Consider the following 27,913-nt stretch of genomic DNA (forward strand, 5'->3'; position numbering starts at 1 on the left):
AGGTATCCACCACATTCACATTTAATAAACAATAACTATATTTCTTGAGCATTGTCTCAGGTGAATCATACAAAGCACCTCTACACTTTATCTATACACATCTCTTGACACTTTGAATGAAACAGCAGCAGGTGCTCAAACATTTCTAGACCAGTTTCTTCGGGCGTTTGAATGTGCTGATGTGGTGAGGTTGTATCTCATAGTGGCCGTGCAGGTTTGGGGAATGCAGGCCGGGCTGGAGATGGGCCCACAGATACAGACAGTGTGTGGACCATTATTTCAGATTAATTCAGATAATGGAGTTTCTGCTTCGACCCCATGCCAAACCTTTAAACTACAGTAACACTGCAAAAATGCTCCAAAAATGTGGTAAATACACTGCATAAATGAATAAATGTAAATATGGTTGTGACTAGGTTAGATTAATTTAGTGTGTAAATAACTGTGTTGATTTTAAAAGTTAGTTTTGTTTGTTTTTTTCAGATAGGGAAGTATGAAAATTGGGAGAGAGTTGGGAGCGACATTCATTAAATTGACTGAGCAGGATAACAAACTTGCTGTAGTTTTTTGTAGTTTTACTTGAAATTAGACAGGACTTTTGAAACCAGTCAGAAAGCCCAAATCTTAAAAAAAAAAAAAAAAAAAAAAACTTAAAAAAAAATCTATTACTATTATTATTATTATTTATTTTTTACGCAAACATATGAATTTTAAGTTTATTTTACAGATATAAATGATGTCGTATCACAACCAAATAATTATGCAAAAAAGATAACATAATGTATTCAGCTTTTATTTTGTTTAATGTAGACTTTCTAGCTAAATAAATCAAATTAAACCTACTCAAAAGAAATATGCATTCTAAGTTCAAATCCTCTTATCTCATACACATCACTTTTTTTTTCTTTTTTTTTTTACAGTGAATATTCATACTGAGTGGTGAGAGTGTATTACCTGCCCACTTTCTCTGTCTTACCTGTCCGTTGTCCACACGACTCCGCCCACTCTCCTCCCTCCAGGCTCCTTCAAATAAAACACACGAACATCTACACTTTACGTCTCCACTGGGACATTTTAGACACTGGATTTTATTATAACTGAGACAAGATGAACACCTCTATCGTAATTTAACCGTGAGTTTTATCAAGTTTTACCATTAACCAAAATCTCAAATATGTCCAGAAAGAGCTACTACGTAAAATAATACATAGATTATACATTGTTGTCAGTTTAAGTAAGTCTACCTTCTGCTTTGTTTCCAGTTGAGGATAAAGTGACAATGTCTCCGTCCTTGGCGCGCTCGGCTCCCAGTGAGCTCAACCACTGGTGGACTCAACTCCGCTTTCGGCTGCAACACAAAAAAGGATGGAATGAGATGCTGGATGAGACTTTCCTCCTGCACACCAAGAAGTAAGTCTTGCTAAAAGTATTTATAATAATGAACGTAACACACTGAAAATGAGTTAAAATTAATACAGAATATTCATTTATTTTTCCTGGTTTGGTTCTGGTTGGACAGATTTCCCAGTAATTTCCCAGTCTCTTTCCTCTTAGCAATAACAATATTCCCACTGAGTTAAAATGGTTTAGGTATTATATTATTTCTAGTTTTGTCCTAGTTTGATCCTGGTTTAGCACCAGATGTCTCACAGGGTCCTCCCTTGTAGTATAAAGCAGGTCCAATCTATGAAAGGCCTTCTTCATGGCAAAAAATCTGAATCTGGTTGTCCTGGTTTGGTCTGGATTTAGTCCTGATGTTGTCCCAGTTTAGATTTGTCCTGTTCTGGTCCTGGTCCTGGTCTAGTCAGAGATCACATTTGACTTGAACACATTTTCAGTTTATTCCCAATTTTGATGTGGTTTATGTGCAAGTGTGAATGTAACCTTTATTTATTTTCTGTTTATGTGTTTATTTTTATTTATTTGCTGACACGTTTCAGTAAATTGGTTCTCATTTCAAGGAGTTGTAAAAGTGCACCTATACCATCCAGCAGAGTTACTGTTTTATTGCAAGCTAAATGATTATTGATAACAGTCGTGAAACTAACTGTTAAAATAATTGAGGTCATATATCAAAAGTCTTATGTTTTTAATCCAAGCTGGTAGATGTTGCTTTTTCACAGTGTTGTTGTGACCCGTGACTCAGCAGCTGCTTTACCTGCTGTGTCATATTTGGAGAGACTCTTGTGGTTGATGTATTTTTGTCACTGTCCACGTCAACATCAGGTCATCTTTTTAATCCAGCGATGTACAGAACACAGGCCTCTCTGAATGTTTAACTTTTTAGTACACTCAAAACTGTAGTACACTGCTGTCTGTATTTAAAGGTGAACTATGTAACTTTTCTCTTACTTTACCTGGAATGTTCCAGACTAATGCATTTCTATCTACATGGAGATAAGCAAAAAAAAAAAAAAAAAAAAAAGAGGTTAAGTTACAGGTCAGATCCGTGGGCCACCCCACACACAACAAAAACATCTGTCAATAAAATAATAAGATAGATGAGTTTAATCCCAGACTTGTTTTGAATCTTATTGTTCTCTTTACATGAGAGCTTTAATTCAGATTTAAAATTATTTCATTCGGAATAATTAACTTGGAATTATAAAAAATAATGTAAATGTGTTTACATTGTAGAACATTCTAGGTCAAACAACATCGAAACATCAAGTGAAATGTCCACCAGAAAAGTTACACAGTGTCCCTTTCAATTTGGGTTAGTTATTTTATAGAGCAGCTGTTAACTATTAAACTTTTTAAAGAAGTCACCTGCCTTTGTAAGTGTTGTTCTGGAGCCAAGCCAGAATAAACAATAACAGCTTCAAGAAAAAAAAAAAAAAAAAAAAATGGAACTAACAACTTTTTTTCCCCCCACAGTTAGAAGTTGTTATCCTTAAACTGCACAACATTTCTCATGGTGTGTTTACTTTTAGCATAAATGAAATTCCTCTTTTCTACGCGGCAAAGACCAACAGTGCAGGCTGCATCAAGAAACTGCTCAGCTCCTCATCCACAAACATCTTTGAGAGAGGTGCGTTTGTTTTATGTTCACTCTCTGTTCACTCTCTGTGTCAATATCCAAAAATGAACATCATATTTTATAGTAAAACACGAGGAACAAAATACTAACCTCAACAGCACACTTTATATTTAATTTCAGTGAACCATGTGAGTCTCACCTTAACCAAACTTTACAGCAAGTTAGACTTACTTTGAGCCTTATTTTAACACAGGATTTAACAAGTTTTAGGTGAGATGAGGTATGTGCTTAAACAAGTCTCATACACATAAAATTAGTTTCGCTCGCCTTTTTGTTGAAAATCGAACACCTGAACACGAACATGAACGCTCATATCGATCACAGGCTCCTGAAAATGTGTTGTTTAAATTCATTTTGTGTTTTTTCATAAGTTTTCAGACGATCTTAAAACGTTTTGAGCCTGTTTGTTAATGTGTGCATAGTGTCACCAAGGTAACTGCTGAATATTCTACCAGTAAAGATACATCTAGAACACCCCCAGCGTGATATTTCTGCAAAGTATCCATAGTTATAGCATTAATTTCGTGTATTCATGGGTTTCAGAATGACAGAAATTTAGGACTGTTTCCATGGCAATTAACAGTTATTTATCTTTTGTTTGGTCAAAAGTCAAAATGGTGCATATGTAATAAAACCCATGAGTTTTGTAACCAAATCTCCTCCTTAAAAACCTTGACAAAATGCTACTGCAAGTCATTTTATACTCATACACAATTCCCAGTGTTGAAGGTGAACTATGTAACTTTTCTCTCTGGTGAGGGACTGTTATCTTTGTTTTCTTGGAGAAGATATGTTGCAATTGTCTATCTTTTTTCTTTTTTTTCTTTCTCTTTTTTTCCCTCAAATTACCTTGAAGATTTTGACAAAAACATCTCCATGGAGACAACTTGACGTACCCTCCACTAGAAAAGTTACATAGTGCCGACAGACCAAGTTCAGAGCCCTGCTAACTGTGTTTTGTCCAGGCGCTTTGGGGGAGACGGCGCTTCATGTGGCTGTGATGCACGACAACATGGACGCCGCTTTGGCTCTGATGGAAGGAGCTCCTGAACTCATCAACGAACCCATGACCTCTGACCTCTTCCAAGGTTTGGACACACACAAGCACTACAAGATGAGGGAGTGTTAGGTACTAGCAGAAATCTTGCGTGGGGTCCAAAAGAGCGGAGGCACTTCTGTAGCCACATCTGCCTTGGGGTAGACAGGCAGAAGCAAGGCTGCAAATCTGCACCATTGGTTTCCCCAAACTCCAGCAATAGTGTCTAGTCTGGTGTCTAATCGAGTGTGTGTGAGACTTTATTGCACTGTAGATTTGGAAAAGTATCATCCACAGGACATTTCAACAAGATTACATTTGTTGTTCTTCTGTTGTGGTTAAGAAGACACAAAAGAGATTAGTGAGGATAAAATCAGGACACGCAAAATGATGTGATGAGTTTAAAGTTTAATACCACATGGCAGACAAGGTTAAAAGTTATTATTATTTGGCCTTCATCAGACCAAACGATGTGATGAATTGTTTGTTGGACTCCAGGGGTGACGCCGCTGCACATCGCTGTAGTGAACCAGAACATCAACCTGGTGCATCACCTGATCATCAGAGGAGGGGACGCGGCCACTCCCAGAGCCACCGGCCTCTACTTCAGGAAGAGGATTGGAGGGCTCATCTACTATGGTAAGATTAAGTCCAACCAGGCTTTTCTATTCAATGTTGGCTGAGATTGGTTCCAATATTATGAGGACCCCCTTGAAAACGAGATGGTGACAAGGGGCTTATCCTCCAAACTAATTAATTCAAATTCAAATATTATATCAGTGGTTCAAGCAAATGGGTTGAATATGAAATAATGAGGTTAAAAGCAGTTGTTCTGGCTGTATAAAATGTCTTCTTTAAATAAGATTACATAATAGCTCATAGCTTTAGACCTATATACCTTTTGTTTTTTATGGAAATACCATTAAACAGTTAAAGGTGCACTGTGTAACATTTCTGGTGTATGTTTTGTGAGATGTTTGTCTCCACTGAGATCATTAAATGTATTTATCAACATGGAGACATGCAGGTTATGCCACATACCGAGTTACAGGTAAGATCTGTGGAGAGGCAAGAAGGCATGTTTGTCAAAGCATTCTTTGGCAATAAAAACACCTCTAACATTTCCTGTAAAAGAAAAACCCGTAGGTGCTGTAGCCTCTAGCAGAAAAGTTACATAGTGCACCTTTAAGCTCTTACCAAACCAGCTAGTATCATGTTTTCTTTAGTTAACATCCACCTGCCAGCGGGTTTATGGAAATGTAGCCACGTTTATACTCGGGCATTGATGTTTGTAAAAATGCATTTTAATACATTTCTGTTTGGACAAAACCAATCTCAGCGTGTTATTGTTGATGTAAGAATCCTCTGTGATATTACATATGAATCTTATTGTCCACATCAGGGGAGCACATCCTGTCCTTCGCTGCCTGTGCGGGTAATGAAGACATCATCTCCATGGTGATAAATGCCGGAGCCAGCACCCGAGTCCAGGATTATCGAGGTATGAACCAAACATCTGGACAGGAAGTTCAACTCACAACTCTCAACCTTCGTAATGAAAAAATTATACATGCACATGGCACCTTTCCGCCTCCATTGGGAAAAGCTTTTATGTGCTCATCCTCACAGACAGCACTCAAAGTGTTTTGCCCAAGGACACAATATTCACAGCACTGGTGAGAGCAGGGATCAAACCACTAACCATTCACTTGTCACAGAGCAAACTCTCTTCCTCTGATAGCCCATAGATGTAGCCTGTATGAAATGGCAGTAAACAGCAAAATTACTGATTAAAAAAACAGTTTAACATAGACGTTGTACAATTGAATGTTTTACTTAGGGAGTTTTGATACTGACTTTCTGCAGCACGAATGGCCAAAGCATTCAGATATCTTTGTGAAAACTGGTAATTTCAAACAGAATATATTTTAAGAAAAGTGAAAAGGCGAAAACTTTGCCTTCCCTGTGAAGTTACCTTAATCTCTTCCTCTTTTGATTCTCAGCTGTGGGTACTTGAAAGTCTAACACCGTCCTCTCTGATGAACCAGTCCTGTTAAAATGAACTGGGACATTTTTGCTATTTCTAATCTATTCTGTTCTATTTATTTAATTTCAACTGCACTGGGCTTAAAATGTTTCCTCATCACAAATATAACTAGAGTTGTGTTTTGTTTCATTCACAAATCCTGCATATTTAGGCTAAGTTCTTTCCTCAAATTATCAAAAAATGAAGCTGTTGCCTTGAAAATTACCACTACATGACATCACAATGTGGAACAGAGCATTTTGAGCTTTGGAGATGTAGACAGACTGATAAAAAATGGTTATTCAAACACTGTGAATGAAACAAAAGCAACTCCAGGTCTGTTTTTGAGGACGTAACAACTAAAAGCTCACAAGAGTCAATTTTAACATATTGATCTGGGTGTGTCCCTCCAGGTAACACACTGCTCCACATCCTGGTACTTCAGCCCAATAAGACGATTGCGTGCCAGGCCATGGACCTGATCATGGCCCGAGACGCAGAGCTGGACCATGCCGTGCCCCTCGACATGGTTCCCAACAGCCGCGGACTCACCCCCTTCAAACTGGCAGCCAAAGAAGGAAACACTGTGGTGAGACACACTTAAAACACTCAGATTTGTTCATTTTGTCGACTACTCATGGCTTTTAGGATGATAAAAATGAAAGATTAACATTAGCCTGATCATTTAACTTAACAATTTAACAGCTTAAAACAAAATAATCTACTGTTTCGTAAGTGAAAGTCCTCAAAATGTTGCCCATAAGAGGAAGCTGAAACCCATGAATTATGATTTAATAACTCAGCTATAATAAGCTACTAAGTACAGACATTTTAGTTGATTAATATAAACAAAATGAACAAAGCGCAGAGAGATGAGACCCGAGCTCCCGCGTTTCAATCACAGAGCCTCATGGCAGACTGTACAAAAGATCAACAAAGGCCGCATCTACGTATTAGTCATAACAAAATAATGCAATCTATTGATAGTAATTAGAATGAAAAATATATTTTCCAGTTGGCCGAAGGGATAAGTGTGTATTTAGTTGACTAAAATAGCTTGACATTTTCATCTAACTAAAAAAGTACAGCAGTAAACATGTCTATTTCCATGGACAAAAGCAGGAAACTAGGAGTTAAAGGTCTGATCTGCAGAGAGGTGACCCTGCTCAACGATGTCTTGATCATAGATTATAATTCATTAATTGTGTCTGTTTTGTTTCTCCAGGCCTTCCAGCACCTGGTGAACAAAAGGAAGATTGTCCAGTGGAGTCTGGGTCCTCTGACGTCAAACCTGTTTGACCTGACGGAGATCGACTCGTGGGCAGATAACATGTCCGTGCTGGAGCTCATTGTGGGGAGTCACCACAGAGAGGTACAATCATTACAACACATGGATTTAAAATATAATGAATATGACCCATTAGAACAGGGTCGTATGCAGATGGAGGAGGCACATCTCAGCATATAGTTTATATTATAAATGTAAGGACTAAACCAGGATTAAAACAGGACCAAACTGGAACATGAACTGGGGAAGAACCAGTATTAAACCAGGATTTATGCAGGATTACACCCAGCCCTAGAAGATGTAAAGGATTGCCAAACATAATGCAATAGTGTTATGAAGTACTTGTCCATTCCAGACACTCCAAATGTCCCCATACACGGTGGTAATCTTAAGCGAGGTCTTGCCCAAGGACACAACAAACAACAACAACCGTGTGCACTGGTTGAAGTTTAGATTAAACCACCAACAATTAGACCGGAGGGTTTGGGACCAATTTAAATTCTAACAAATATAAATGTAGATTTGGATTGGGCCTGTTTTAGTCCTGATTTAGCTCTGGGTTTAACCTCACTTTATTTTTAATTTCGATGTGATTATGCAAGTGTGATCGCACCCTCAACCAGCTCTAACTCTCCTCAATTTAACCTTTGGACTTATTAGTTTTAACATGATGGAGCTCAGCATTTGGAAAAAAAAAATAAAACGTAACAAATTAAAGTAACTGCAGCCTTATGGTTTATTAAGAATGATTCAGGCTTAGTAACTACTTAATTAAAGGGTTAAAGGTTACAAATTAGGGTATAAATTAAATAGTTACTAAGCCTGAATCATTCTTAATAAACTATTTGCTCTGTGTGATCAGGCCAGAAGGATCCTGGAAGTGACTCCTGTCCGTCAGCTGGTCAGTCTTAAGTGGAATCTGTACGGCAAACACTACTTCAGGTAAATTTAAACCTATTTCAGAGAAAAAAAACTACAGAACTTAACGCTTGATTAACCTAAACTGACCATGTGATGTGTCTGCTTCATGTCTCAGGCTTCTGCTGGTGCTCTACCTGCTTTATATCGGCACCTTCACATTATGCTGCTCATACCGCCCTCTAAAGGACATTCCAGAGAACTACACCCAGTCAGAATTGGACAAAACCATAAGAATACAGAAGACATTAGAAGTACGATTCTAACTTAATACTAACTTTATAACAAGATACAGAATTGAAAAAAATGCCTGACAATATATCTTAAGTATTAGATTGTATTGTTGATTTTAAATGAACCACTATCTATCATTTTTATTTCCTTTTTAATTCAGGAGAGCTATGTGACACACAAAGACAGTCTGCGTTTGGTTGGGGAGGTCATCAGTGTGCTGGGTGCTTTGGTCATTCTGTTGTTAGAGGTACTATTGCTTTAACATGTGCTGTAAGCTGCAGAAATGCATGCTAAGATAAATTATATGAATCTGTAATATAGTTTTAACTAATTTAAGAATGTAGCAAGTGCATATCCACATTTGCTTTGGCTTATGGTCTCATTTTGTTTTGTCTCCCAGATTCCTGACATCATTCGAGTGGGTGCAAAGCGTTATTTTGGACAGACTGCACTTGGAGGGCCCTTTCACGTCATCCTGTATGTATCATGATTATATTTTAAACAACAGTATGAAATTTTTTGGAAGTGGTACATCACCTGCATAATTCTCTGGAAATAGAAAGTTAAAAACATACTTCATAATATTCTATACGGGAATGGGTATCATTTATGTTGTTTTTTAGAGCAATAAACAAAAAAGTTCCATATTATAGCTTTGACTAAAGAAGGGGCAGGTAACTTTCTATCCTACCAATCACTCCAATATAAACCAAGTATTAGATTAGGCGTTATTTATGAAAAAAGCTCCTCTGATTAGAACAAGCTTCCCTCATCTATTTGCACATTAACTTCTGTCCCTTCATTTAAAAATGCTCTGGTTTAATATTTACACATTTACCCGTGTCATTGTTTTTGATCATTTTGTTGAATTTTGTTGTTCATCTTGTTGTATTTTGTGACTATATTTGAACTCTGTCTTAGTTTTTGTTCAGATTTGATTTATTATGTCTAACAGTCAAGTGTGAGTGAGTGTGAGTGTCTATGGTTGTGTTGATTTTGTTATGTTTTTTCTATGTTTATTTGAATTTATGTAGCCTACTGTCTGCTCTACTGTATCTGTATCTGTAACTATGAGGACCCCCTTGAAAACAAAATGGCAAGACATCTCAAGGGGCTTATCCTCCAAACACATAAATTCAGATTATTTATGAAAAGATAAGCTGCTAATTGATGTAAATTCAGCTGAATTTATATTTAAACCTATATTACCTGCATGTTTGTTGTCCAGGATCAGTTACGCCTGCCTGGTGGTGCTCCTCTGTGTCTTCCGCCTGTGTCAGCTGAATGGAGAGGCTGAGCTGATGGCCGTGTGTTTGGTCCTGGGTTGGTGCAACGTCATGTTTTTTGCCCGAGGATTTGAAATGCTGGGTCCTTATGTGATCATGATCCAGAAGGTACGACTGCAAACAGCTTCCTGTGAACTGTATAGACCATTTGTTTATTTAAAGATCCACAATTGTATTTCCTTGCTTGGAATGTTCCACAGTATGATATTTAATTATATCTCCAAGGCAGGTTACATGTGAGATCTGTGAAGAGGTGACCCTGCTCTTTGCAAGTTTTTCGCAGTATTTTTGAACCTATAAAACCTAGTTAAATGCCATACTTGGAACATTACAGTCAATGCTTTAAAATTTCTATGGATACAAACAGGTCGATGGATACTGCTTAAGAAAAGTTACACAGTGCACCTTTAATCGATTTTTTTTTTTGTGTGTGTTCAGATTATATTTGGCGACCTGACCAAGTTCATGTGGCTAAGTTTTATTGTACTCCTTGGGTTCTCCACTTGTAAGTACATACTTTACTTTTACTTTTACTTTTAATTTAAATTTTTTCTTTTTACAGTTTTAGACCACAAAGCTAATGCAAAAAAGAAAAAAAATCTAATGTACCCAGTTTAGTTTGCAATGAAAACTAATTTGAAAACATCTCAGACTAATATATGTAGGTAATTTTAGGTAAATATTAGTGAAAAGTACTCTGATTTAAAGTCATTTTAAGTATGTGGACCATGTTTTATCGTGTGTTGTGCTCGACTGAATACCTCTGTCTCCTCTCCAGCTCTGTGGGTGGTGTACATGACTCAGGAAGTGGACTCCATCCCGGCCTATCACTCCTTCCCCATCACTCTCTTCTCTCAGTTTGAGCTTAGTGTGGGACTCATAGATTTGCCTGTGGACCACACCTTTATCACGCCCCCTATAGTCCATGTCCTGCACTGCACCTTCTCTGTGGTGTCTTACATTCTACTGCTGAACCTGCTGATCGCCATGATGAGCGACACTCACTGGAGGGTGGCCCAGGAGAGGGACGAGCTCTGGAGGACTCAGGTATATCACAGGCTGCGTTTACACTCAAAATTAGGACTACACCTGGACTAAAACAAGAGTAACCAGGACTGGACTACATCTTGGATAAATATAATACCATAGACTGTATATAAATGGACAGAGCTAACACAATTTAAGGGCATTCCCTTCAACAGCCTCACTTCAAATTGATACTATTGATTCTTGTGATAGGAATTCAAAGTATCGAAATCTGCTTCAAATTTCTCCCCTATAAATTCAAGCCTCAATGAGCTTCATTGGACTGGATCTGAACACTATGGGAGATGTTGCACTCCCCAAGTCCACTTCCTTATACAGTAAATTCTATGCGTAAAACCAACAAGCACTTTACATTTAGGTTTACTTTTTTGCATTATGGATCAAATAGAAATCGACACAATTCACACTGTATGGCTCACAATACATTAATGGCATGATTTGGGGGATATATGTATTGACTGTACTGCATTTTGTACGAAATTAGGTTTTGATGTTGTCTATTTTCATTGTCCCCCCTGATATTCTAGACAAATTTCAGTTTTTTTAACCAGTAAAGGCTTATCTTATGTCATTATCAATAAACTACATCTTATTTTTCAGTGTTTCCCAAACTTTTTTTCTGGGGACCCATATTTTAAAAGTCACAAACCTTCATGACCCAAGACAATAGACATTATTCGTAAATTACAAAATAAAGTTGGATTTGACCATTATTGAACATTTATGAGGATATTTTCTTCTTGACTGAGTGATCGTGTCTCTCTGAACGCTTAGTATTACTCAAGTTTTAAACAGTGAAAAACAGTCATTGAACCAGCAATAAAAGGATCCATAAGTCGCCTATTTGGACATTAAATTATTTTTCTTTTCAACATTCAGTTGAACCAGCAATATTGGAACAAAATTAAACTTATATTGCAGAACTACATGCAGATCATGACAAGGCGATCCCCCCCAAAAATCTTTTGCGACCCACCTGAGGATCTTGACTCAGTCTTTGGGAATGTTATATTTTATTATTTAACAGATAGAACAGGTAGTTTAATGTACTAATTTAATACACTAATCACAGTGAATGTGTCGACTGTGTTATATAAATACATTTAATTTCTCTTAATAAACTACAAAAATGTGGTGCTACCTCAATCTAGTTTACAATCCCAAAAAATGTGATGTGTTGATAAAAGCATCTTATCACATCAATACCTTATACCTGTGCTTTTATTAATCTGAAGAATGCATCTTAAAAAATTAATGATTTGACTATGATTTCTGTTCTGTTTGTTTTCAGGTGGTGGCTACGACGCTGATGCTGGAGAGGAGACTTCCCCGCTGCCTCTGGCCTCGACTCGGAGTCTGTGGACAGAGCTATGGACTCACAGAGCGCTGGTATCTACGGTAAGGAGTGGCTGTATAATTAAGAAAGGACAGAGTGCAATATTAGTTTGACCAAAACAAAATAAAAAAAAAATATTGTACCAGATTATGATAAAGGTTGTTGATAAATTGTGGCTTTTTGTGCTTTGGAATGTTCATTTTACCGTCTTAATGGGTCCGTGTACCATTTGTCCTTTCAATTAAGAACGAAAAACAATAAAGTGGCAAAACTGTTTGTTATTTTGTTATTGTGTTTTAGTGTCAAACAAAAAAACAGATTTTGACCTCTATTTCCAATATTTAATTAAAAGTTTTTTTCAAATAACACTAATTAAAAAAGAAACATCGTGCCTATTTCAATTTTGATATTTTATTCTCTTCTAGCAGTAGAATTTCCAGGGCAAATAAACCAAAGAGAATAAAATATCAAAACTGAAACAGGCACCGAGACCGTTTTTTGATTGGTGCTATTTGAAATCAACTTTGAATTAAATTGGAATTTAATTTAATATTTAAATTAATATAGGAAAAATAGGTTGAAATCTAAACATTAAAGAGGAATAATGAAATAACAAACTGTTTTCCCATTTTATTGTTTTTCATTCTTAATTGAAATTCAAAAGAACAAATGGTACATGAACCTTAATGTCATAGAAGTTACTGTTTTGTCTATAAATATCTGGAACTGGTAATATTTTTTAGCTATCATAAACCTTGAAAACTGATAGATTTGCATGTGGTTACTCAAAATCCTAAACTGTAGTGAAGTTGATACAAAACAAAACTTGTAAACTCAATTTAAAGGTAAAGACTTGCACCATAATACTAGTTTTAATCTATAGCTTTTCAGCAAATGTCCTCAGCTAATAAAGGTTAACAAATAAAAGTTTTATTGTTTACTTAGGCAGCACCTACGCATTCATTTTTTGACAAGCCTAAATTGTTGTGCGGCTATTTCTCAGAACAGTGACATCAGGTGTGAGTTCCTGTGTGCTTTTGCTATTTTTAAAATTCCTGTTTACTCACTGACCTCATTCTGCAGCCACAGAATCATGAGCAGCACGAGGCACTCTACTATTACAGCACTTATGCAAATCTTATATAAATATCCCAAAGAATTATTATTAACTTGTTGCTTATTTACGTAAAGTAGATTTTTGTGAGCTTTAAGTCATGTTACCTCATCAAAAACATAGCTGGAGTTGTGTTTTGTTTCATTCATACGTCTGAGTAACCCTTTATTATTAGTCTGTCTGCATCTCTAAAGCTCAAAATAAAATTCTCTGTTCCCTGTCAGGTAGTGGTGGTTTTCAAATTAACAGCTGCTTTTTACCTTTAGTTCAGAAAAAAAATAGCAATTCAGCTGAAATTATTGAAATGATTCTAGTGAAGTTTAAAGACACAGTGGGGCATTTCCTGTAATACCACATGACAAGGTGGAGTGTTTTCTGTTTGAGGGAAGAACTGTGGTTTGCAGCGTTTGTCTGTTAAACATGTGTGAATGAAACAAAACACAACTTCAGGTCTGTTTTTGACGGTTCAGTTCTGGTTTAGTCCTGGTTCAGTCCTGGAATCAGTCGTAGGTTAGTTATGGGTTAGTCCTGGGTTAGTCCTGGTTCAGTCCGTGGCGTGTGCAGTGCAAAAGTGCGGCATCTCCATCAGTGTTTTTTCTGCTAACACCTGTGAAGTGATGACAGTCGAGTCGCGTCTGTGAATTTGTGTTCTTACTGAAGAAAGTGTAACCTTTTAATATCATTTCGTGATTGTAATTCTTGAAGTCATAACTTTTCTGGATTGTTAACGGGTCCGGGCGGATGCAGGTTTAACTTTGATATAATTACGAGTTAACGGGCGGGTGTGGTGCTGTATTGTGCGGGTGAGGGTGGATGCAGGTCTCCAAAAATTGACCCGTGCAGGACTATGATCTGACTTGGCTGTAAAATGGTCTGATGGTGTCACTTGCTTGCCTACATGCAGTTAGATGAGTTTAATGCTGTGCTGTAAAACATTCAAGGCAAAGCAATGGCCTCCCCATGAACATGAGCAGGTGGCAAACCCTAGAAATGTTACACAGTGCACCTTTAAATAAGCAAAAATTAACAGAATAATCCCATGACATTATGACTTACGTATATATTTACTTGTTTCCAGGGTTGAAGACCGTAACGACCCCATGGTGCAGAAGATGCGTCGCTACATTAAAGCTTTTCAGGAAGAGAAGGCGGGGCAGGAGAAGGAGGATCAGGAGAAGAGTGACCCGACGAAGGACACTCCGAAGCTCCGCCCCAAGAGACGAGGCCGGCCGGTGTCCGGGTGGCAGCTCATCAGGAACAGCGCTCTGGGACTGGACATGGAACCGTTTGAACCAGAGGAGGAGGAGGACGTTAAGTTTGTCTAAAGCTCAGGCAATCAAAGAGGAAAGGACTGATATGTGCTCACAGCTAAGTGCACTGCAAAAAACTATATAAATGTGGGTTAAAATTACTTCAGAGTATATTTTTTCTTATACTTAACATATTATATAACAGGACAATTTACAGCTATATAATGTCTGAGTTCAAAGATACACATACCAGATTGTAGTTTAGGAACTTAGTTTTGAAGAATTCTTTGGTTAAATTTGCTGTTTAACTCTCAGATTACAGATTTGTTGACCTGCTTTAGGGTTAATATGTCTTTAATTACTGGACCTCTCCACATGAAACAAGAACAGGCCCAAAGTTAGGCCTTCTCTGTGAAATACTGATAGCTTCAGAAAGTCAAGCCCATTGTTTTTGAACTCCATAAGATTAAAACAGCAAGTTTGTTTCACCAATCCCAAACAAATAATGAATCATATGTTCTTCTATTTCATTTAGAAACAGTGAATCTCCCATAGAGTTTTATAGTTTTGTATTTTCCATCAATTATAACATCAAATTCTAGATTCGTACTTGGAAAACGAAGTAATTTTAGCTCATGTGTTCATTGTATTTTTGCCAGTGGAGTTAAAAGGCCCATATTACATTATCGGATCTATGTTGTAATGTTGTTTCCTTATCAAAAACATATCTGGAGGGTGTGTTTTGTTTCCAATTGGGTGATTTCACACCTGGAATTGTCCAATCTCTTCTGAACAAAACCGTAAAATATATCTGTTAGTGTGTTTTTGATGAGATAACAACATTCTAACATGGCTTAAAGAGTAAAAGAGTCTATTTTTTTTTAGTAATATAAGACCTTTAAACAAACTCATCAGAGACACTTGCTCTTTTTTATATAGGTGCAATTACTACTGCAGTATTATGCTATAGAAAAGTGTGTTATTTTTGTATACTTATGTAGCAGTAATATATGTGTTCTTTTCCATTATATATAAATATTGTGTTTGTGCTATTTTTAATACAAATTCCATATATCCTAAATGTAAACAACATTGTAATATAAAATACGTAATATATATAGAGAGAGAGAGACATTGAACATGTGGGTTGGTGTCATGGACTTTTTATTTAAGAATAAAACTCTTGATACAAACGTGTGAATCTTTGCGGATACAGTAAGCTCAGTGGTTTTATAAACGGCAGGTTTCTATTCAAATAAAAGCAAATGTAAAAATGAACAAAGCTGCATTGTAATACAAATATACAGTATACACAGGTTACATTTTATTTAACGTAGAGGACAGGTAGGAATTCTGTGGAGCTTGTTGCTAAAGATTTAAACTGCAGATGTTTTGACCTTTTTATAGTCAATATCTCCATCCATAACTTTAATGGTAACACTTTATTTTAGGGTACACACTCTGTTAGGTGTTAATAGACTTTAACTAGCCATGAATTAAGTCATGAAGCTCTCAATATGTTCCCCATTCTAAAGTGATGTTTTGATCGTAGCTAATAAATGACTAGTTTGAGACAAATGAAATATGGTCCCTATTCTAAAGTGGTTTCTTCTTCACACTTAATTCATGTATTATGACGTGTTTGATGTGTGATTCATAGTTCACCTAACAGAGAGTGTTTTATTACAGAAGACTAAGCCAAATTTATTAAGTGCAAATAAGTAAAAACTACATTTCTTGTGCTACTAGTCCTTAAGAACACGCTTATTACCAAAAGCTTATTAGAATCATAATTCATGGACAAAAATGATCTAGTATCATACCAATAATTAATAAGCAGTAATAAGGAGTGTATTAATAGGAAAGTGTTTGTAAATGTCAAACAAATTGCAACTAATAGCACCTAACTAATAACTAATAGCAGAATAAGTTTATGGGGAATTAGACATTAATAAAGACTGAATAATACTAATTGACAGAGGTGGGACCAGATCGTTGTTTTGCAAGTCTCAAGTAAGTCTCAAATCTTTTACCTCAAGTCCGACTCAAGTTCCAAGTTGAAGACAGGCAAGTCCAAGTGGAGTCTCGAGTCACTGGCCCATAAGTCCAAGTCAAGTCCAAGTCGCCTGCTTTGAGCTTCAAGTCATTTCATTTCTTTTAACCAAATTACCAAATATAGCTTAAATTTTTGCAATTTATATGAATTTTAAACTAAATTGTACTTAAAAAGTCATGGTGTATATTATATATGAGTATTTATATAAGATTTGGAAATTGACATTTTTCCTTTTTAATTGTCTTGATCTGAGAATTCAGATTTAAAAGTGTTTAATAACAGTTATTTTGTTGTGTGTCTGCACTGAAATTAAAGGATCATGTTCTTTGTATTTCCCTCTGTTTCACTGTGTTGTACTGTATATTACTTTATATTACTGTAGTACTTTTAAGTATCACAGTACTTCAGTTCCATCCAAAGTAACAAATAAAAAAGTGGGACGGACATGTTCCAGTTTGTTCCTGTAAAATAAATCACCGTATCTATCAACTGTAAAGAGAAAAATATTTTCATATATTTTTAGGAGAAGCATCAAGTCTGCTCAAGTTACAGGCCTCAAGTCCGAGTCAAGCCCCAAGTCACTGAGCTTCAAGTCCAAGTCAAGACCCAAGTCTTAGTTAATTTTATCAAGTCAAGTCTCAAGTCCTAAAAATAGTGACTCAAGTCTGACCTCTGCTAAATAATGACAAATTAACCATCTAAAACTATGTTAATCAGCAGGTAGTTCGATGTTACCCTAAAATAGAGTGTTACCCATTAACTTTGTCATTACTGGTCCTATCCACATGAACCTAAACTATTTTGAGTATGCAGTTCAAAATGGTTGTTTCAAATTAATAAATTCTTAAACACAGACTTTAATAAGTAGGCAAGTTACAATGCAACTTAACCACATTTCAAACAGAAATCTATCAGTTCCTCCCTGTCCTCCATTTGAAATATTACACCATCAATTTCTGCTGAACTCATTACTTGGCACCACTACTTCTGCTTTAAACCTGTTTGAAGTTAAAAAAAAAATCCAACACACACAATGTTAATGTTTCACCATTAAAGATGCACTATGTAACTTTTCTGCTGAAGGTTCTGTCACCTTCTTGTTTCTGTGGAAATGTTATTGCTTTGCCTGGAATTCCCCACAATATGGCATTAAAGTTACCTATGCATACTTACTGTGACAGGCTCGCCTCTCTACCTGTAATTTGTAATGCCTGTAATTTGGCTTGGTGGAGTCACCCTCTCAACTGACATGCAGAAGTTTAAAGCCATATTGTGGAACTTTCGGCTTTCACTTTCTCTGTGGACACAAGCAAATGGCAAACCCTCCACCAGAAAAGTTACACTGTGCAAATTTAAATCAATAAGGACTGTCTATAAATGACTGCAGGTCTAAACAAGGACTACACTGAGGTAAAACCAGTTCTGAGCCAGGTCCTAAAGGTTTTAATCCAATCCAAATGAGAACCAAAACAAGGATTAAACTAGGTCTACTATTACTACTACTACTACTACTACTACTACTACTACTACTACTACTACTACTACTACTACTACAACTACTGCTGCTGCTGCTGCTGCTTTTTCTGCTGAAGCTACTCCTGCTGCTAACTAGAATCACTAATCTCTAACAGCACTTCCCTAGACTTTCCTGACTAATTTTGAGAAAAATAGAAAGTTATCAAAGTGCGTATTGACCTTTAGCTTTAAAATTAGTCCTTCATTGGCTTTTGACAGATGCAGTACTTGGGGCGTGTGCAGAGATTCTTGCCCCAGTTATTCTCAGTTTTATTATTTCTAACACCAAACAACATCGCACAGTTGCCTGTTCCAGGGTTAGAGTCCAACCAGAAACTGAAAGAAAGATATAACAAACATATTATATAAGTATTATTATAGTGTTGTATAGTTATTTTTTACACTCTGAAATCAGTATAGGCCTGTGGATATGGGGTATCCAGATGATGCTGTTATTATTAAAAATTTTTCTTCAACCAATCAAATGCTGCTAGGTCGAGATGTGTCTGTGTCAGGGCATTATGTACACTTGTTAATCTTTAGCTCAAATCAAATACTAAGATTTGATCATGTTTACTTATTCAAATACGTATACTGAGTCCTATGATAAGCTACTGAACAGTTCCACAGTCACGGTTACTTGAACATGAACATGAACTGAATGTGTTTAGTTTAACCTCCTTTTTATCCTGAAATCATTCCAAGCCTCCCCTTTGTTTTGGTTAGTTTCATATTTGAGAGTAAGGGTTTACTGTGTGTGGTCACAGGACGCTGTTGAAGTTGTTTAATTAATAGAATTTGTATAAAAGAATGATCTAACATATTACTAAAATGTGTGTAGAAAATTAACTAGTACTTTGCGTAGTACCTTTCATGCATACTGTACTTTTTACAAATTTTCCAACACAACTTGGACTAGCCATAACTGTAAATAACTGTACATATTTAGAGTATCGAGTAAGAATATAGCTCTTCAAAACTCTTTCCACCAGTGCAAACAAACAAGACCATGATGTAATGATAGATACTTACTTTCCTTCGAGATCCTGACCGTTGACCCAAGACCAGCGCCCATCCTTGTAGCTCAGGCCGATCCAGTACTGCACCGCCGCATTCTTAGTCAGAAAAGTCTGGCAAAAGCACAACACAAAATCACTTTTTCCTACAACGTGAACTAATACATGATTATATTAAATTCTGGAATTGCTTTAAATCCTAGAATATGCAATCTTTAGTTTTTTTGTTTTTTTAATTCTATGAAATAAATGTTTACGGGGCAATGTCATTTCTTGGATGGACACACATTACACATTATGGCATAAAATGTATTTGTTTTCTGTTTATTCAATTATTAAGTGTTTTAATTGCACAAAAAAATCCTTGAAAAGGTGCATTCTTACTGAGTGGCTCTACCTCTTTACTTTTCTGTGAAAATTGCTTAAGATTGCTTAATATGGAAATGAGCGGTCTGGTCCAAAAAGCAATTTTGGGGAAGTTTGTGTTTTGTCTCTATGAAAATGTTTGGTAAGAATTCCACGTATAATTTTTTGAAATGAAAACCATGACCATGATCATGTGAGTAACTGAAAAACTGTGGTGAAAGCTTGCTACTGTAATTTTATATGTGAGAGACAGACTAAATGACTGCACAAATGACTTTCACCTTTGTAGTTTCAACAAAGTCAGCTCTTTCTGGTCAGTTTGTGTTAAAATCATACACTACTACTACTACTGCATAAAGAAGTGGACTAAGAGAGTGTGGCGTCTCCCACAGCGTTCAACTTCAGTCAAATGAAGCTCATGATGCAGTTCTGGGGCGACTTTGAAGCCAGGTCCATATTAGGATCATGTGGATCATCTTGTAGAGCAGGTTAATATGAACATTTTAAGACCAAAATGACAAGGCTCACAGCAGCAGCAGAGAGAGGGGAGACACTTTTTTGGAAGTCGATGAAGCTGGAAGCGCCTCAGTGCTGACTTTCTATTTGGATGCTTAGCAAGGTCCATCTACAATCTGGTTAAAATAAAGATTAAAGTCTAACTTGAGTAACAGAGTTTCCAACAGAGCAATGCCTGTAGTTAGATGTTGATGTTGAAGACATCAGCTGCAAAATAACATCTTCAGAAGGACCAGACCAGAAAAGTTACATAGTGCATCTTTAACATAAAAGATTAAAAAGAAAAATGGTGTTAATCCTATATTACATAATCAACAACAGTTACTGCTCTGTAATGTTTTACTGGACTTTTGAGGAAGTTGTGCCACATCGTTGAGCTATGAGACACAGCATCAAGAACCACAAATACAAGAGGTGTCATTTGAAAGCACATTTAGCTGAAGTGAGAAATTTTTTTGTTTTTATTTTATTATGCATCTTATTTTATCTACAGAATAATGAATATCTGTGTTAAAGTGTATTTTGTAATGTGAATCAGGGAACGGTATTCAAAATAGTTTAGGTTGCATAAATTAAAGAAATGCAACGTAGGATTAAAAACATCTTAATGTACAGTGCCCTGTTTATTATGTCTAAAGCCTTAATCACAGAAACACTCACCACAACAGTTATAATATAATACTGCACATTTTAAACCACCAAATATGTCAGAATATAGTTAACAAAGTAAGAGTAAGAGTGAGAGTAATGCATATTTACAATTACAAGAAGTATATTATAGTGTATAGTGATTTGATGATTGGGACATGTTTGAGTTGGAACGTTGGAACCAGATCTCATTTTTTAAAAGAACCTAATATTTTCCTTTCTAATTTATATGAGTTTTTACACTAATTCACTCTGAAACAACACAAAAATCAGTTAGAGCTATAATTATTATTTTTGTAATGCAACATTTTATTTAGATTTTCAAAATTTCAAAGTATAAATGCGCTTCCAGCTGAACCATTTAAAATAAATCTTAGTCTTGGGTCATTTCTCTCTGTGATTAGTTTGGTGTTTAAATGAGTTCTCACATTGGCTTCTGTCATATAAATAAATCGTAATAGAGCCATTCTTTTGAACGGCTCTTTGACGTGAACATGTCCAAAAGATTCAGATCCAGTAAAGGAGCTGAAAGTCCCATGATCACTAGACTATTAATAATAATATTATCTACCTGCAGGTCCGGGTTGGTGATCACTGCCAGCATCCCTCCCTTTTTCTCACAGAACTGGCGGCTGTCCTCCCATGTTTTTCTCTCCGGCGAGAACAGAAAACAGTAGCGACTCGAGTACAACCAGCCGTCATCACACACAGAGCTCTGACAACCTGTAACACATGTGGTCCCATTCACAGAGACTACAGCCAAAATTGTACTTAAGTAAAAGTAAAGAGCATGCATTAAAAAAACTTTCTTTTTTTTTTTTTTACATAGTTTTGTATAATTTCACATCAATGTTATGCACTAAACAGGATTTATCAATTACAGCATTACTTAAACAGAGACCCCAAAATATGTGACAGACAGAGCACAACAATAGGTAAAAACAGATTTACTTTACTGACCTTTTCTTAGCCTACTTGTTTCCATTGGCAGTGGGTCAAGCCCCGTGCGGATCAGTGAATACTAATGTTGTCATGATACTAATACGAACATTTCAAGCACGATTTCGATACTAAGGAATAGACTGGATACTCAAAAACAATTTCAATGCCACAATAATAATAATAATAAAAAAAAAAACACTCTTTCTTTAGCCAATAAAATGTGATATTTAAACTGTAGTACTTTCTTTGATATTTTGATCGTATAGTTTATGGCCGAGGTGTCAAACTCAAATTCACAGAGGCCAAAATTAAAAACTGGGACTATGCTGTGGGCCAAACTAAATATTTATTGAACATTTTCAATAACATCCGCATGTTTCCTCTTCTTTCGAGATATGTAATGTTAAACCTTTTCTTATTAAAATAAATGTTTATAATAATAGTTTTGCTTAAACACTGAATCCAGAACAAGCATAATTGAAAAATAATAACAAAATTTTAAATAAATAATGTCTCTATATCTCATCTGTAGCCAGTGTTGGGAAGGTTACTTTTAAAATGTAATCCCCTACAGATTACAGATTACACACCCCAAAATGTAGTTTGTAACGTACTCCATTAAATTACTTAAAGTGAGTAACGTAATCTGATTACTTTGGATTACTTGATATTGTCATGTTTTTTTAAACGACATGAATGTAGCAACCACATCCTGAAAATTCTTGTTTGTTGTCTTCAAATTGTCTGAGCCCAAGTCTCCATGAATAAGCAACTGTTTGCTGTAGAGAAACAAAGACCACGATATCTTAATATAAGAGGTTTTGTCTGTTAAAAGACAGTAACAAGATCAGCCTTTCCTTAATATTAAAAAATATTATTGATAGAGAAATTATTTTTTATATGAGATCACCTTAAATTATGTCAACCTACTGTTAGGTGTCATGTTGTTTAGTCCTGGTTTAGTCCTGGTTTAGTCCTGATTTTAGACCTGGTCTAGACCAGGTCTTCACTTCTGGTTTAGTCGTGGTTTAGTCCTAGTTTAAACCTGGTTCAGTCCTACTTTAGTCCTGCTTTAGTCCTGGTTTAGTCCTGGTTTAGTCCTGGTGTTAGTTCTGGTTTAGAGGCGCACAGGCGGAAGCGCGGTTTACGCGAGAAAACACGGTCCACACGCGGCGCACGAGACGGCGGTGTCCGCGCTGTAACTACGGAAGGAGACGTGGTCCGCGGGTTCTCAGGTTGATGACGATGATGAAGATGTGTGTTTGTTTGTGTTTGTGTGCACGTCCACTCATGTGGCAGGTCAGTATAGGACAGTAGTGCAGATATTATGAGTCTATGCAGGTTGTTTTCACCAGTGCCAGTAGCTCCTGTTTCACATTTAAGTTGTAGGCGATTTTGTATTTGTTTTTGTTTTTTTTATATATATCTCACATCGGGAGAAGAATTTCCAAGACACAAATGCGTTTTTACCAATGCACTCCTGCTTCCACTGTGTGACTGACACCGCCAACTTTAACATGATGTTTACATCGCTATTTATTGCGCGCGTTCTGTTTGGGTTTCCGGCAATGAGTGAAATTACCGAAATAAAAAAATAAATAAATGGGATGTAGCACAAAATGTGAAAACAGGAAAATACCGCCTTGTAATCCACTTATTTCAGCAAAGTAACTGTAATCCAATTACCACTCATTGAAACAGTAACTGTAACGGAATACAGTTACTCATAATTTGTACTCTGATTACGTAACGGCGGTACATGTAATCCGTTACTCCCCAACACTGTCTGTAGCCGGCGGGCAGCTCTAATACATATATGATATGATCTCACGGGCCAAATATAATTATATCACAGGCCAAATCTGGCCCCTGGGCCTGAGTTTGACATGTCTGGTTTATGGGGTCTTATACTTAACAGATCCCATATTTCTTCACTTCTCTACTCATTTCTGTCTCTGCACATGACTTTTTTAGTATTGATACCAGTGCAAATGAGAGAATTTTCTATGCTAGTTGTAGTATTGATTAGAATCTGTTTTTTGATACTAGTGCATACTGTCACTGTGTCTTTGGGCAAGACACTTCGCCCATCTTGCCTTTGTATAAATGTGGCGTGACTGCGAGTGTTTGGTAGTGGTCAGAAGGGGACGTCAATGAAGGGAGCTGTGGCAACAAAAGTTATTTCCCATCACCTGAAGTGAAATGTCCAAAACACTCATTATACATATATACATATAATAATATAGGCTATTTAAAATGACTTGAAACGAATAAAGTGATGAATCATTTCCCATTTCAATTTTATGAAAAGAAACAAACTTCCTCTAAAACAAATACACCCATGTAGAAAGATTTCTGAGAAGAGTTGTTGCTTACGTTGGCGAGAAAACGGTGGCTTGTTCACGAATGGTGGTTTTGGTATATTCACTTCACAGGGACGCTCTTGTTGGCCTGCAAAAACACAATGAGAGCATTAAAGCACATAAAGCACAAAAGCACAAAATAACTTCTAGTATTTCCTCAAAAAAAATTAGAAGGGAGGTAAAATTGAGAATAAAGAATAAAGAAGCATTGAGAATAAAGCATAAAGAAGCAAAGATGACCAAAAGACAGTGAACTGAAATCAGCAGTAACCAAAGTGTATTTCTCTGAGTGCATTTGCCTCCACCTATTGCAGGAGTGTCCAGACTTTTTGCACAGAGGGACACATCATCAAACACACAGGAATGATCCATAATGTGCATCCGTCAAATGGGTTTCTATAGTTTTGAAAGAGCCGTTGTTCCTTTAACATTCGTTTTAGGTCTGTAGCATAAAGAGATGTTATTGAAGCCCTCGAGCCATAGTTTGGACACCCCTGACGTACTGTATATAAAACACTAACAATACTTATGTTTTAAAATTAAAGTAGAGAATTTAAACAAGGCTGAAGTAATGATTTGGTGTTTAAGCTCACGTTTCAGCGCCAGTACAATGACCACGAGGAGCAAGATCAGACAGAGAGCGCCGAGGCAGACACACCCTCCTTTCCAGAGCCACGCACCCTGCACCACTGACCAACATGAACACAGTTTTAGGAGGAATACTCTGAAAATGTGTTTAGTTACAGAATACTAAAAGCTGCATTAACATGTATTTTGTAACATATTCTGATACATGGTCTAATCAGAGTACTGTATTCAGAGTACTACGAATACTTTTAGCACGAGTTGAATTTAAATTATAGTGTAAAAACATTTGCTTTCCATCACTAAAAAAAAGTGAATACATACTTTCAGTATATATAATCAGTTACTTTCCAATGCTGCTTGTACATATAGCTTAGTACTCTCTGAATTATGATTTATTGAAAAAATAATAATTTTTTTTCTTGACAAATCAGTGCAATCTTGCAGTATGTGATCATTTTCTGATCATTCATCAATTCATCTCTTATGGTATTTAAAGGTGCATAATGTAACTTTCCTGCTTGTCACCACGGAGACGTTATTGCATCGCCTGGAGTCGTCCTCTATGGCATCAAACACATTTCATTTGCATTTATTCACTTGCATGGGTTTTATAATCAATGGATTTTCACCTGCTTCAGTTTGTCTCCATAAAGACTGATTTAGTTAAATGCCATACTGTGGAACATTCCGGGCAAAGCAATAGCATTAAGATAAACAGGTGCTGGACCCTTCATCACAAAAGCTACATCGCGCACCTCTAAAATAATATAATTTTCTTGATTGAGCTGAAGCTATGTATGTATACTCAATAAGTAGTAACCTCCATACATTTACAACCTTCGGCAATTCAACTTTGAGAAGCAAATATTTCTACACAAATAACTACTGGTAATATTTTCCAATGGTGACAAGATACTAGATTATCATTTAATATTATTTAATTTAGTTTACCATTACTGCAAAAGTTTATAGTTTTATCTTTTTTAGAAAAGTACATTGCAAAAATTGTTGTTTGGGATTTTTTTTAAAATGCAAACAAAGATGAAATACCTTTTTTTTTCTTTGAAGGATCAGAGAGATACTTGGCTTCGGCATACAGGTCCTCAGAAGGGCTATTCAGTTTGGAGTAGAGGTCTGTCTCTGCTTCTTCTGAAAACAAAACAACAAAAAACAGCAGTTTGGTTAATGTGGTGTTACATTAACCAAAAGTCAAAGTCACTACAGTTCTGGATTTTCTTAATAACAATAATATTTCATTTATTTATTTTATTTTAGTAGTCCATGTGAAATAGCGCTGGACGATTTTGGATTTGTAAAAACATTTAATTGTGATTTTTCTGACAAGCATTGTGATTGAGATTACATTTACAATTTGTCTTAATGGTAAGATTCTGCACATTTGAAACATTTCCAGGAGCATTAATTTGAGAGAAAACTGAAATAAAAACGTATTAATAGAAGATATATTTCTTGTACCTTCAGTCTTGGCTTTGGGTTCACTTGTTCCCTCTCCACTGTCTGGCTCTGTCGTGATCGCCTCCATCTCCATCGCTTCTCTCTGCTCTTCTCTTTAACTGAAGCTTTCAGTTTTGTCTTTTCAAAACGCAGACAAGAGCGTATTAAGCAACACGCCAATCACGAGGCATAAATTCGATGCTAAAAAGAAGAAGCACCAAATCTAACATCACCAAAACTAAGAGAGGAGACGAGTGGTGAAGGCACTTCCCATTTCCAAATGCGCCCTTCCTCTAATTGTTTGATTTCCTGTAATTTTTTATATATGTTTTTATAAATTAATATTGTTTCCAAGATTAAGAATACACAATATTTATTGTAACTGATTATACCAGGGGTGGAAAAGGTTATCAACTAATGGCCTACTCACCCTAATATAACTGAGTAGATTTTGGAGTTATTGTACTTTTTTAACTGGATTTTTACTTCTACTTCGAGTATTTGCAATCTAATCAGTTACATTTAAAAATCATACAAGTTATAAGCACTGTACAAGTCCCAACTGTCCCGATCCACAGCTGTCTCTATACTGATAAACACATAAAAGGACAACATCACCTGCTCTGATCTAAGAGAATATGCAAATTGTGATTTACAACAACAATTTCACTGTTTTGTATAAAAGTATGATCTAAAATGTTTCTAAAACTGTGTTAAAAAGTAACTAGTAACTCAAGAATAGTATTTTTCAAGCATACTTTTTACTTTTACTTTTAATTTTGGCAGCAGTACGAGTATTTGAGTGCACATTATTAGCCATGTAACTGCACTGTTACTTGCAAACATTCAGAGCTCCTTCCACCCCTGGATGCGTCACTAAAAAAAAGGCAAGGGACAGTATTCCTTTATCATACGTGATATTGGGATTGTAAATTTTCAAGTATGTGCACCTTTAAAATGCAATAAATTACTTGATTGAGCAGAAGCTAGATACTCAACAAGCAGCAAGCAGTTTGGATTTAAAAAACAATGCAAATATGAAATATCATTTTTTTGCTCTGACGGTCTTGATGTTGGTATACAGGTCCTCAGAAGGGTTCTGTAGTCTCCCACCACTGGATGTGCTACTCTCAAAGGGACAAGGGACAGTATTCTTTCACCATATGTGATCATGATCCATTTTCAAGTAAAAAAAAAACAAAATTTTGAACCTTATCATGTATAGCCTACAGAATTAAGGACATGGTCCATTTTTATCTATTACTGATATACAAAATAAGCTAATATGTAAGTTACAATAACCCCGTAAAGTATTTCATATTTAGCCTATTTGAGTAAATACATATCTGTCAATGGAGAAATGTGTTTTTGTCGATTGCATTTATTTATCTGAACTACAAAGAAAATGTATTCCATTTGACAGACAAAAACTACAACTGACTACAAAATGACTAAACTACATCCATATGTGATGCTTGTCTACAGTATTCAGCAGTATGATTTCATGTTTGTCTCTTTAAGTTAATTAAAGAGACAAACATGAAGCAGACCAGGTTAAGTCAGATCTGTGTAGAGGCAAACCCGCTCACAGTAAGAATGCATATGTCAATGTATTTAGAAATAAACATCTGTAAATACATCAGAGGTTACCAGACCTTTTGTGTGCCTGTACCGGTCAGGATCCCATCAGTTTTTCGCGTAGTCTTCGCACTGGTCTATAGTAGACAGCTAAAGGCAGAACCACAGACTGTACAGACGGTCTGTGAACGCGCCTCGCCAAAGTTTTATCTCCCGCCTGAAGTGCGCGCTGTGCGTAATGACAGGAGGAAATCCTCCCGCTGTCTCCAGCTCCGTGTGCGAGAGTTGCGTTTAC

At 36.3% G+C, this 27,913-nt stretch overlaps 2 protein-coding genes across 6 annotated transcripts; one reads left to right on the top strand and one right to left on the bottom strand.

Moving 5' to 3' along the window:
• The first annotated feature begins 1,066 nt into the window (after nt 1-1,066).
• On the top strand, nt 1,067-14,650 carry trpv6 (transient receptor potential cation channel, subfamily V, member 6). The gene is made up of 17 exons (XM_020927972.2): nt 1,067-1,133; nt 1,263-1,410; nt 2,934-3,031; nt 4,006-4,128; nt 4,575-4,715; nt 5,479-5,577; nt 6,516-6,691; nt 7,328-7,474; nt 8,253-8,332; nt 8,427-8,562; nt 8,703-8,789; nt 8,943-9,019; nt 9,771-9,936; nt 10,267-10,333; nt 10,607-10,875; nt 12,167-12,273; nt 14,404-14,650. Exons 2-17 carry the CDS (start codon nt 1,280-1,282, stop codon nt 14,648-14,650), a joined length of 2,151 nt encoding a protein of 716 aa, XP_020783631.2. The 5' UTR covers nt 1,067-1,133; nt 1,263-1,279.
• A 1,072-nt stretch (nt 14,651-15,722) lies between these two features.
• si:dkey-26c10.5 (uncharacterized protein LOC563797 homolog) lies at nt 15,723-27,896 on the bottom strand. Of its 5 annotated transcripts, none has more exons than XM_020928018.2 (8): nt 27,696-27,888; nt 26,062-26,178; nt 25,636-25,734; nt 24,591-24,686; nt 24,011-24,085; nt 21,264-21,415; nt 19,179-19,276; nt 15,723-18,482 (listed from the first exon to the last, which is right to left on the bottom strand). In XM_020928018.2, exons 2-8 carry the CDS (start codon nt 26,132-26,134, stop codon nt 18,341-18,343), a joined length of 735 nt encoding a protein of 244 aa, XP_020783677.2. In that variant the 5' UTR covers nt 26,135-26,178; nt 27,696-27,888; the 3' UTR covers nt 15,723-18,340. The 5 variants fall into 5 exon arrangements, with proteins under 5 accessions (XP_020783677.2, XP_020783675.2, XP_055019405.1 ...); XM_020928016.2 differs by having other exon boundaries at nt 21,264-21,445; nt 27,696-27,880; XM_055163430.1 differs by lacking the exon at nt 24,591-24,686 and having other exon boundaries at nt 27,696-27,896.
• Between the last annotated feature and the right edge of the window lie 17 nt (nt 27,897-27,913).

This window comes from Boleophthalmus pectinirostris, unplaced genomic scaffold (assembly GCF_026225935.1).
Source record: "Boleophthalmus pectinirostris isolate CB_2022bp ecotype Guang Dong unplaced genomic scaffold, ASM2622593v1 HiC_scaffold_6, whole genome shotgun sequence".
NCBI lineage: Eukaryota > Metazoa > Chordata > Actinopteri > Gobiiformes > Gobiidae > Boleophthalmus > Boleophthalmus pectinirostris.

What these genes read in the sequence shown, in the direction of transcription:
- trpv6 (XM_020927972.2), top strand. Translation starts at nt 1,280, where the DNA reads ATGTCTCCGTCCTTGGCGCGCTCGGCTCCCAGTGAGCTCAACCACTGG. An exon ending in ACTCCTTGGGTTCTCCACTT is followed by an intron (nt 10,334 to 10,606) that starts GTAAGTACATAC and finishes TCTCCTCTCCAG; the next exon opens with CTCTGTGGGTGGTGTACATG. An exon ending in ACGAGCTCTGGAGGACTCAG is followed by an intron (nt 10,876 to 12,166) that starts GTATATCACAGG and finishes GTTTGTTTTCAG; the next exon opens with GTGGTGGCTACGACGCTGAT.
- si:dkey-26c10.5 (XM_020928016.2), bottom strand. Translation starts at nt 26,134, where the DNA reads ATGGAGATGGAGGCGATCACGACAGAGCCAGACAGTGGAGAGGGAACA. An exon ending in TCCTTCAAAGAAAAAAAAAG is followed by an intron (nt 24,687 to 25,635) that starts GTATTTCATCTT and finishes CATGTTGGTCAG; the next exon opens with TGGTGCAGGGTGCGTGGCTC. An exon ending in GCCACCGTTTTCTCGCCAAC is followed by an intron (nt 21,446 to 24,010) that starts GTAAGCAACAAC and finishes TTTTGGCTGTAG; the next exon opens with TCTCTGTGAATGGGACCACA.